Source organism: Caenorhabditis briggsae (assembly GCF_000004555.2).
Source record: "Caenorhabditis briggsae complete genome, chrII, whole genome shotgun sequence".
NCBI classification, from domain to species: Eukaryota; Metazoa; Nematoda; class Chromadorea; order Rhabditida; family Rhabditidae; genus Caenorhabditis; species Caenorhabditis briggsae.
In genome coordinates, this window is record NC_013486.2 from 14,692,096 (window position 1) to 14,704,170 (window position 12,075).

At 35.6% G+C, this 12,075-nt stretch overlaps 2 protein-coding genes across 2 annotated transcripts; one reads left to right on the top strand and one right to left on the bottom strand.

Moving 5' to 3' along the window:
* Window positions 1-1,671: 1,671 nt before the first annotated feature.
* On the bottom strand, window positions 1,672-3,527 carry CBG20450 (the record flags this gene model as incomplete). Its single annotated transcript, XM_045243065.1, has 6 exons — window positions 1,672-1,787; window positions 1,834-1,917; window positions 2,014-2,083; window positions 3,102-3,168; window positions 3,380-3,471; window positions 3,525-3,527. The coding sequence occupies 6 exons, from the start codon at window positions 3,525-3,527 to the stop codon at window positions 1,672-1,674; spliced, it is 432 nt and encodes a 143-aa protein (XP_045097042.1).
* A 3,036-nt stretch (window positions 3,528-6,563) lies between these two features.
* CBG20449 lies at window positions 6,564-7,427 on the top strand (the record flags this gene model as incomplete). Its single annotated transcript, XM_045243066.1, has 6 exons — window positions 6,564-6,571; window positions 6,658-6,743; window positions 6,814-6,933; window positions 7,004-7,173; window positions 7,220-7,310; window positions 7,360-7,427. 6 exons carry the CDS (start codon window positions 6,564-6,566, stop codon window positions 7,425-7,427), a joined length of 543 nt encoding a protein of 180 aa, XP_045097043.1.
* Between the last annotated feature and the right edge of the window lie 4,648 nt (window positions 7,428-12,075).

Here is a 12,075-nt window from a genome sequence, read left to right on the forward strand (position 1 = left end):
AGGACCAGCTCTAGGATCAATAATTCAGTCAAACGGGGTCAACGATTCTTTCGGCAAAATTTGTCGACCCCCCTCTCCACTGATTCAAACACCAGGACACACTCGCTATTGTAGTCATCTAAGCTATTCCAAGTTCAAGAACATTGTCCATTAGACGAGAAAAAAAGATAATAAATCGAGTTTGGTCTCAAACTTCTCGAAAAAATCATATTTTTATCAGAGATTACAAAATCACCTGTGTTATCAATGAATTATTCAGCCACCTTTAAAATTTGCTTGTTTTTCAAAAAAAAACTTGATTTTTTAAAATCAGTCGATCCCGGTTTGAAACGCTTTTGTAAAGAAGTTGGTGATCAAAAAGGCCTAACATGAAACTGATGTGTCAAAGTGGCCTAGAAAACTCACCAGAAGAGTAACAAGCTATTAATAAGTGCGACGACCGTATTGCAATATTCACACACGCAAGTTTGACTGATAATCAAGTGATTCATGCTGATTGTAACATGAAAATATTTTTAAAAAAACTTTTTTTAAAGATGGTGTACGGNGAAATTTTTTATTGCATCAAAATGTGCAAAAATGCATGTAGATTGACATAAAAATAAACAAACAATTCAAAAAAAAATTCCTTCATCGACAAAAACGCATCGAAAAATACCCTGAAAGCCCTTACGGACAAGGTTTTTTCTAGGCCGCCCGGTGAGTAAAAGCGCGCGAATTCAAACGTTTAAAATTTTTTCGCTCGTTTTCACTGTTTTTTCAAATTTTCCGATGTATCTGGAAGAAAAATTGACAAAAACCCGGAAAACTCTTGAAAAAAAACCGAAAAAAAAGTGAAACATGCATTTCTGCACATTTTGATGCAATACATTTCACCGTACACCACCTTTAAAAACCCACCAGTTTTGAAACATGGACAGTTTTGAAACTTCAAGATAGTAGTGTAAATCATCTGGATCTACATTTTTCAATTCGATTTGTGACTTCTCTGATTCTTGGAATTGTCCCAAAAATAGAATTGCAAAATAAGGAGATTGAGAGGACAAGTACTGGAAAACCCCTTAAATTTGTATTGCTCAATTTCGTACAAAAATGTCTGTAGATTCTAAATGCCTTCAATTTTCAACAAATGCCTTCAATTTTCAAAATGCCTTCAATTTTCAACAAATGCCTTCAATTTTCAAAATGCCTTCAATTTTCAACAAATTTGATGAATAGGAAAACGGGAATACTTGGAAATGATAAGAAATTGAGTGATTAGCAATTTGAATCAAATAATGTTGTTGTTCACATGATTCGAAATGTTTCGAAATAAAAATTGATTTTTTGATGACTGTAAACATTGTAAATACTTTGTTTTGTTCAAAATCATTGAAATTCTGAATTTTTGACTCTTTCACCAAAAGTAGGTACCTATTCTTCCACTGCCTCTAAGAAAAGAAAGAAGGGATCATAGCTACTGTACTATGCGAATGAAGGGAATTAGAACATCTTTTTGGTCAGAGGTAGTGGATGGTTTCTAGATTTTTTGGATTTTTGGAATTTCAAGGTTTCTCTGAAAATGTGCAATTTCTCGAAATTTTTGGAATTTTCGAATTTGAAAAATTAAATTTTATCATTCTCATTCACATATTTCTGTAAATTAGAAAGAAAAAAAATACACTTAAAGTATCACAAGTTGGCTTGAGAAAAGTTGGAAAATTCTGCTTGCGTTTTGCAGAACTCCTCTCGTTCGAATTCAACAGCTTCAAGGTGATCGACCACAGCTTCAAGTTCATTTCCAGGACCTGAATAATAATATATTGTCGAAATCATCAAGAGCGTCATTCCCACTCACGCTTAGTTCAACTCGGAAAGTTTTTGCAAGAATTTGAAGCGGCCATTCACGGTTCTCATCACTATTTTCGACAGCGATATCTGAAATTTTTTCATTTCATGGATAAAATATCTCTACAGTTTTAATAACCTCGAGATTAGCTCTGTTGTTATTCAGAGCGGATTGTGCCCGTTCACCTTCATTGATTGCCGTGGTTCTCTCGATTCCATTCATCGACATTCCATTCAATTTGTGTTTCTCGTGGTGCTGAAAACTCAAAAAAGTTCTCAAATTTTAACGGATATAAAGTGAACATTCAAAAAGTTACACCTATACTTATACGCCCATTTTTTCAAATCTCAAGTCTATGAAATTTCAAAGCTTCAAACACAATTCATGAACTTTTCAGGCTGAAAATACTGCTGAAAACTCATTTCAAACCTTTGAAAAACTATAAAAAACGGACCAAAACAGTCAAAAACCACAATTTTCGAAAAAGTGTGCCAAATGGCCTAGTGGGTTTTGGCACTGAAATTTATGGTCCACAAGGCCAAAAGTTCGATTCCTTCTGCGGTCAAAAGTTTTTTATTCTTGTGTGGAGCTCAAAAAACTAGTTTGTGCACTTCAAAAATGTCTAGAAATCGGAAATTCTGAAATTCCGAAAGTCAAAAAACTTTTTTTGAAAAAAGTTAATTTTTGAAGTGGAGAATTAGAGGAATGCTTCAGGTAGCTTTGATCAATCATTTTTTTCAATTTTCGATTTTGAATTCTAATTTAGCATAAAATTCCCTTTGAAATGAGCCTAAACACGAGAAATTTTGGATAACTTTAAAATTTTCAAAAAAAAAATGTAAAGTTCGAGCTCAAATTTCTCGCTTTTTGTAGAAGATATCAAAAAATAATCAACTGATAAAATATTGCTGATATTATGATAAATAGTTTTCTTGTTGGCAACATTTTGATATCTCTCATTGAAACCGAGATAATTTCGTCTGAAAATTGCGCATTTCTGATACCAAAAAAGCTTCGAAATTGTATGTTTCTGATATTCTGAACAATAAAAAACCGGGGGGTGTAACTTTTTCAAATTTTTATTAAATTCAATATTAATTTTAAAATTAGGATCCATCCAATGTACCAGCTGTTCTGCTTATAATCTGGAATGCCAAACTACAATACTGCCATAGGTTTCATCTTCAAAATGCCTGAAACATTTTAGTCCGTATTGAACTATTTTGGGTTCCACTTACGTCAGTCACCCTTGTCTTCCTGTTGGTCGGATTACGTTTCTTTTGACTTCATGTCTCCAATCGACATAGACCGACACATGAAGTCCCACCATTTCGACGTATCTGAAAAATTCCGAAAGTTACAAAAATTCAAAAACTTGAAAAAATCAAGCAAACATACCGGAACTTTCTGGCGTGCTTGATGACCAAACATAGTAGACTTTGTCGAACTTCTTAGTGACGACTCTTTATCTGAAAAATTACGATTTTCGAATTGCCCGAATTCCAAAACTTTGGTGTTTTAGTTTTTATGGAAAGGCACGGAAAAACATACCTTAATCTGATCGTATATGACATCCAACGAACTTTCGAATTGAGATTTGAGACGATAAATATCATCATATCATCTGTCACAACAATGAATTTCTGGAAAAAAACAGGATTTTCAAATTGAATATCAATAAAACTGGTCGATGCACCATGTCTGATTCTCTCAAAGTTTGGCTTCTAACTTTGAGCTCAACTATCTCGATTCCTGTGAAAGATATCAAAAAGTTGTCAACTGATAAAATGTTTATCATGTTATCAGCTACATTTTTTTAGTTGATACTTTCTGATATCTACTTTGAAATAAATTGAAAAACACCTTTTGTACGGGAAACAACAAAAAATCCACAAAAATCAATTTTCAGTGGAAATTCATCCCTTTGAGCTCAATTATCTTGGCTTCTATTAGAGATATCAAAATTATGTCAACTAATGAAATGTTGGTTATAATTTGATAAACATTTTATCAGTTGATCAATTTTCGATATATTTTAATTTTCGATATATTTTAAGGGGGCCAAAACGTTTTTTTTTTTTTTTGTGGATTTCAAAAATGACAGTTTCAGGCCCATTTTTGGGTGTAGAACTAATTTCGAAGCACTTTCAAAAAAAAAAAAAAAAGTAAACTCACATTTTTCAAAAAACTCATTTTAAAAAAAGGTAGACCTCAGTCAGTGGTCTTGAAGAGAAGATAGGGGTTATCTGAAAAATAAATCTGTAATTTTCAAAATTTCAGTCAAAAACACACTAAATTTCTCAAAAAATCAATAAAAAGACCATTAGAACACACATAGTCAAGAGTTGGAATAGAATGGGGGTTTCTTGTTCGCTTTTCCGTCGATTTCCACGATTCTCTCTGCGTCTCTCTAGAAGTCCATGCTCTCTCGCTTTTATGTATTACCATAAAAACGGAATATTTTATGTGCTTTTTTGCAAGAGATTATGGAGACGCAGAGAAATGCTATTTTTGAGCCATCCAAACTTAAAAAAACAGGTTTAAATTGATTTTCAACTCTTAAAACTATGAAAAATGATCCAAAACAGTCAGAAACGACAGTTTTAAAACAAGGAAAATGAGAAAAAAACGGTCCAAAACAGACTAAAATCCACATACAGCCTCCAAAAACCACTAAAAAAGCTCAAAAATGGCACTTTTCAAAAAAGTGTCCCAAATGGCTCAGTGGGTTTTGGCACCAAAATTTACGGTCTACAAAGCCAAAAGTTCGATTCCTTCTGGGCTCAAATTCTTTTTATTTTTGTGTGGACCCTGGAAAACTAGTTTGGACACTCTAAAAATACCTTGAATTTCGAAAAACGGGAAAAAATCTAAAAAATTATTTTTTTTTCAAATTTTCGAAATCTTCAAAGTTTTCAAAAATGGGTCGTGCTTAGGCTCATTTTGAAGATAATGTTATGCTGAATTCGGATTTTTAAATTAAACAAAAAAAATCCATGCTCTCTCGCTTTTATGTATTATCATAAAAACGGAATATTTTATGGTTCATTTTGCAAGAGATTGGGGAAACGGAGGCAAATATCTATTTTCGCTTTCAAGGCAGAAAAAAACAGTTAAAAGGTTATTTTCGAATCATAAAAGCCATAAAAAATAATCCAAAACAGTCAAAGTTGCCACCCAGGGACCCAGTCTCAGAGTTGAGGTTTAACTTTGATCCTTTTTTCCTCGGTTCCTGTAAAAGATACCAAAAAATGGTCAACTGATGAAATGTTTGCCTCGATTTCATAAAAATTTTCAATGTCAGAAAAAATTCGATATCTCAAACAGGAAACGAGATAATTCGGGTCAAATATATCAGTAGTGAAAATTCAAATATTATTCAAGTAAAGAAATTCGCGTGGATTATAGAAAACAAGAAAACTACGTGAGATGGTTTAAAAGTCCAGAAAAAGTACTATAAAGGAAGAGGGAAATGGGAGGAAGAATCAGTTCTTCCTTTCTCGGAGCCAGGAGCCCGATCCGGGCCCTTGGGTCCTTGGGTCCTGGGACCAGGTAATGACCTAAAAAAATCGAGGTCATCAACTAAAAAATCTAGGTCATGACCTAAAATTGGAAATCTAGGCCATGATCTAAAAATTGAAATCTAGGACGTGACCAAAAGTTAGAAGTCTACGTCATGACCTAAAAAAAATCTAGGTCATGGACCCAGGACCCAGGACCCAAGGACACTGATCGAGCCCTCCAGCCGGAGGCTCCAGCCGGAGCTCCCTCCCCTCCTCGGAGCTCCGAGGAAGGAAGAACTGATTGTTCCCTCCACTTTCTTTCTTCCTTTATAGTACTTTCTAAACCATCTCACGTAGTATTCTCAATTTAATAATTTCAATATTTTTCCGCGACTTTTTCAGCTTTTTTAAAATGTTGAGTTCAGTTTTCTCAGTTCCTTTAAAATATATCGAAAATTGGTCAACTGATAAAATGTTTATCAAATTATAACCAACATTTTATTAGTTGACATAATTTTGATATCTCTAATAGGAGCCAAGATAATTGAGCTCAAAGGGATGAATTTCCACTGAAAATTGATTTTTGTGGATTTTTTGTTGTTTCCCATACAAAAGGTGTTTTTCAATTTATTTCAGAGTAGATATCAGAAAGTATCAATTAAAAAAATATAGCTGATGATATGATAAACATTTTATCAGTTGACAACTTTTTGATATCTTTCACAGGAAATGAGCTAACTGAGCTTAAAGTTCAAGGTGACTGTTTTTGGTGAAAAATGGGCTCCTTCATTGAATCGTGGAAAATCGTGGTATTTTCAATAATTTCAAAGTTATCTAAAATGGGTCGTGTTTGTGCTCATTTTGAAGAAGGTTCCATGCTGAATTTGAATATGTAAACTGAATTTACTAAAATCATAACCTGGACGAGCTGGCTGACTGAAGCGAGACAGTAAATTCTCTTTGAGAGACACAGAGAAAAGACAGGGGACACTAGGCGTCCTGCCAGCACCTCGAAATTTATATGACAGCGAGAGAGTATTGATTTTCAGGAGAGGCGCAGACAAGTCAATAGGTGGAGTGGATAGGACGGGAACCGAGTAGCCAGCAACCCTCATTCATACATTCTCCAAGGCTATGTGTGTGTGACTGTTTATTGATTTTCCATATTTCGTGAGTTTTCATATTTTTCGAGAATTTATAAAGGAAATCCCTGTTTTCAGATAGTCTCAACCATGACTTCGTGTGTAGAAGTCTCCCTTTTTCATTGATTTTCCTAGAAATGTGAGTTTTTTCGTCGTTAATTTTTCAAAAATTTCTCACTTCCAGGCATTCTTCGACCAGGAACCGTCATCCGGACACGCACAACGACAATGTCTTCAACCTCCGTCTTCTCCTTTCTCCCCTCTTTGTGGGTGAGACGCTCGACAAGAGCGAGGTAAGAAAAAAACACACACTCGAATATCAAATTTACATCAATTCCAGCAAAAAAAGGCTCGACGGCTGTCGCGAAGTCCCACGACCTGTCCAAAGGCTATCCGGTCTTCAAAATTGAAACCGCCGATGGGAGACTTCTCGAGGGAAGCGATGCGGAGCTGTGGGTAGGTACTTTTTTGCTGGAAATTCAAATGATGCAGTGCTATAGGAAGGTAGAGTTCACATTATCATTTTTCAGGAGTATCGGGCTGTCATCGACGATTACCGACTCCAACAAAATCCATTGAATCAAAAATCGAGAAGACTATTGAAGAAAGGATCTTCAATGGTAAAGTATTCCATTTGATCAAATGGAAGGGTTTTGAGAGCCCACTCTGGAACTCGTGGATCCCAGAAAATGAAGTTAAAGTAAGTCTTCATTTACCAATCGAAAAAAGTTATAATTGAAATTCAGAATGCCAAAGACGTCTTCAAGAAACGACACGCATTAAGCAAGAAGAGATCGAAAACTGCGAATCATCCAGCTCCACCATCTTCGCCTGTTGGTACGTTTCATTAGGAATAATGTCGAAAGTTATTATTAATTTTTTTCAGCACACTACATCATCGAAATGGACGGAGCATTGACGGAAAGTGGGCCGATGGAACTCAAGTATTTATAAATGTTATGTTCTCCATGTCCCAAAATATTTTTACGTTTTTAATCCACTATTGCCACTTCCCCTGTTTGTTCTCATTATTCATCTATTCACGCCACTTCTTCCTAATTTTTTCGAAAAATCCATTTTCTAAACCCGGCCTCTCTCGTACTTCTTTTCTTGTCAAATAAACTTTACTTTCCGATTGTTTTTGTTTTTAAATTCCTGCATAAAGATGAGAGAAAAATGAATCCAGATGAAGTATACGTCGAGCTAGCTCAACTAGTCCAGGTAGAAAACTCGGATTTCCTGAAACAACAACATTCCGTGCGGAGACTTTCGAGATACCACACAAAATCAATGGCTCTTTTCTAGTTTAGAGGTCCCAAAAAAGTTTAGTGGTCCCAAAAAAAAATAGAGGTCCAAAACTTAAAAATGCACAGATACCGGAATAATGTACTAAAATTTGAATTGTGTAAGAATTTAAAGTTTTGAGGTGTTATAGCAAAATAATTGTTGATGATATATTTTATACTTCTAATAGGCTTAGGAATGCATATTTTCTGACAATTATCTAAGCCTGAGAGACAGCATAATCACGGAGTGATTACTGTATTGCCCAAATTTTCCTCATATGTAAATTGGGGTTCATCGGCAAGATTCAAGAGAATTGGAAGTTAAAATTGTTAGGAGCAGTCATATCATCCTATAAGACCCAAAACTGAAACTACTCACACATTTCAAATACTAGTACATTATTCCAATATCTGTGCGTTTTTCAAATTTTGGGCCTCTATTTTTTCTTGGGACCTCTAAACTTTTTTGGGACCTCTAATTTTTTTGGGACCTCTTTTTTATTTTGGGACCTCTAATTTTTTTCGGACCTGTAAATTGTTTTGGGACCTCTAAACTAGAATAGAGCCGAATCAATGGCATATGCGTCGCGGTTCCCTCTACTCCATTCTCTGGAGAAAGAGAGAACAGCTAGGGGGCCTGTCGCCCAAAATGTAATCGATACTTTTTTAGTTTTGCATATACTGTTGCGCGATCGAGCTGTCCTTCTTCCTGTCTTTTTCTCTGCTTCTCCTCATTTCGCAAATGCGTTTGGCGTACGCGTGGTTCTTCGAAAAAGTGCCTCATCCACAGTTCTGCAGAAACCAACTTGCCAACGTATCGGACCAGGACAGTCAAATCGGAAAAAAAATTGCCGTTCTAATACGTCGCGGTTCTAAAATGTCGCGGTTCTAAAACGTCGCGGTTCTAAAATGTCGCGGTTCTAAAACGTCGCGGTTCTAAAATGTCGCGGTTCTAAAACGTCGCGGTTCTGAAATGTCGCGGTTCTAAAACGTCGCGGTTCTGAAATGTCGCGGTTCTAAAATGTCGCGGTTCTAAAACGTCGCGGTTTTAAAATGTCGCGGTTCTAAAACGTCGCGGTTCTAAAACGTCGCGGTTCTAAAATGTCGCGGTTCTAAAACGTCGCAGTTCTAAAATGTCGCGGTTCTAAAATGTCGCGGTTCTGAAACATCGCGGTTCTAAAATTTCCCGGTTCTAAAATGTCGCAATTCTAAAACGTCGCGGTTCTGAAACGTCGTGGTTCTTAAATTTCGCGGTTCTAAAATGTCGCAATTGCAGGGACGTAAAGTGGAGCAAGAAGATGGAAATTTAGAATGAGTTAATTTTTTTTTGTTTTATATATATATCTCTGATTTAGTCCCATATTTCAGCTGGGAAAATGTGTCGTTTTCACTTTTGGGAGAAAAGAAGACGGACCAGCGAGGATTATACCGAATCACTGACGGCAAAGTTGAAGATGCATCAGATCAGACGACACAATCCTGAAAACTTCAATTTTCGGGAAACAAGAAAAAAACAAATTGAGCAAACACTTACTCCCGACCGCTCCTTTGAGCTCAAATATCTTGGCTCTTATAAGAGAAATCAACAAGTTGTCAACTGATAAAAAAAATTTCAGTTTACCAGCTACATTTTACTTATTGACAGTATTTTGATATCTTGCACAGGAGCCGAAATAATTGAGCTCAAAGTAAAAAGTCACTTTTTAACAATTTTTCTCAAAAATTTCCAATTTCTCGGTATTTAAAAAGTGTGCAAACTAGCTTTCCAAGGTCCACACAAAAATAAAAAAAATTTTGAGCCCAGAAGGAATTGAACTTTTGGCCTTGTGGGCCGTAAATTTCGGTGCCAAAACCCACTGAGCCATTTTGCTAACTTTTTTGAAAATGAGTTTTTAGAGCTTTCTTTGTGATTTTGAATGGTTTTTCGGGATTCAGAGAGGTTTTTCATAATAAAAACGGCTGAAATTAAAATTTTGAAGCGGAAATTTTGGAAATTCATTTAAAAGTTTTCAAAATTGGTACGTGTTTAGGCTCATTTTGAAGGGAATTCCATGCTAAACTTGAATGTAAACTTGAAAATCAAGTAAAACGAGCATTAAAAGCTTTCTGAACCATTTCTCTAATCCTCCACTATCTCACTCAGCACCGTGGAGACGACTACGTATTCTAAAAGCGAGAAGGCACATCTTCTGGAGAGACGTCGGAAAATCCATAATTGTGTCCAAGGCGACGTCCGAGCAGCCAACAAGCCTCATTCGTATATTCTCCGAGGCTATGCGTGTGGTTGTCTATTGATTTTCCGTATATTGTGAGTTTTCTTCTTTTTAGATTTTCCTAGGAAAAGGAAATATTCTTATTTTCAGGTAGTCTCCACCATGCCTTCGTGTGTAGAAGTCTTTTTTTTATTGATTTTTATTAGAAATGTGAGTTTTTAGTTGAAAAAAATGAGAATTAAAGTTTGGATTTTCAGATAACCCCTCCCCAAGACTACTTACAGGATGAGGTCTACTTCTTTTCTTGATTTTTAAAAAAATTTGAGATGTGGGGCCGCAGAAAAAGCCAAAAACGTCCAAAACAAGCTTAACGACAAACTTATGCCCCGATGTTCCAACTTAAAATGTTTGATTTCTGAATACAAAACAATTATATCTTGCTTAGGCTGGCCCTGTAGGTCCACGTCTTCTCTCTGAATAACCCCCAATAGGCCAATTTATCTCGATTCCTGTGAAAGATATCAAAAAGTGGGCAACTAATAAAATGTTTATCATAATATCAGCTACATTTTATCTGTTGACCAATTTTTGATACGTTTTAAAGGAAATCAGATATACAAGCTCAAAGTAGACCAAAAATTCCGAATATTCCAGAAGTCAACATGTATGTTTTACCAGATTGGAAGGAAAAGGAAATCGGAATCCGAAGTGCGAAGGCACAAGGAAACCATCGACACCATCAATCTTTTTTTTGTGAATTGTGCTTTGAATTAATCTACTTTGAAATAAATTTTTAAAAAACCTTTTGTATGGGAAACAACAAAAAATCCACAAAACTCAATTTTCAATGGGAATTGATCCCTTTGAGCTCATTTATCTCGGCTCTGATAAGAGATATCAAAAATTGATCAACAGATAAAATGTTGCTGATAATATGATAAATGTTTTATCAGTTGACACATTTTTGATATCTCTTACAGGAACTGAGATAAAAAGCTGAAAAAGTCGCGGAAAAAAATTAAAAATAAAAAATTTTGAAATTTATAAATGAAATTGAAATTTATAACTACGTGAGATGGTTTAGAAGCCTGTGACCCTAGGAAAGTACTATAAAGGAAGAAAGAAAGTGGAGGGAACAATCAGTTCTTCATTCCTCGGAGCTCCGAGGAGGGGAGGGAGCTCTAGATCTCAATTTTTAGGTCATGTCGTAGATTTCAATTTTTAGGTCATGACCTATATTTCGAATTTTAGGTCATGACCTAGATTTTATTTTTTTTTTGGTCATATGTTTAGGTCAAAATCTATGATCTAAAAATCGAAATCTAGGTCATGGACTCAGGACCCAATTACCGAAGAACCCGGATCGGCCTCCTGGCTCCGGTCGGAGCTCCCTCCCCTCCTCGGAGCCCCGAGAAAGAAAGAACTAATTCTCCCTTTTTCTGGACTTTTAAACCATCTCACGTAGTTTTCTTATTTTCTATAATTCAAAAAAAGTAGTTTTTCTTTTCATTTTTTTCGGCCACGCGAATTTCTTTACTTGAATAGTATTTGAGTTTTCACTATTGATATCTTTGACCCGAGTTATCTCATTTCCTGTTTGAGATATCGAATTTGATATGCAATGATAGCCACAAACGTCCAAAAGTGGCCCTTGTATAGGGGATTGTATCATGTGCTTCCATTTCACACAGTTTTTGTTGAAAATGTCTAGAAACTCTTACTGAGGGTTCGATTCGCTATTATCAAAGGAAAAAGCAAAAGTTTCGGTCCCCATGAGGGTGGCGTTCTACTACAGGCGGTTTTATATTAGAGTTTTCACAGTATACGTCTTTCACAAAACCATTAGGGAGCTACTACAACTTTTTATTCAGCGTTTTACTTTTTTCTTTGAATTCTTGGAGGAATACCGTAAAACCTCTAATAGAACGACACCCGGATCGTCCACTTTGAGCCTATATATCTCATTTTCTGTGAAAGATATCAAAAAGTGGCTAACTAGTAAAATGTTGCTGATAAACATTTTATTAGTTAACCACTTTTTGATATCTTTCAAAAGAAGTGAGATATATAGGCTCAAAGTGGACAATCCGGGTGTCGTCTATA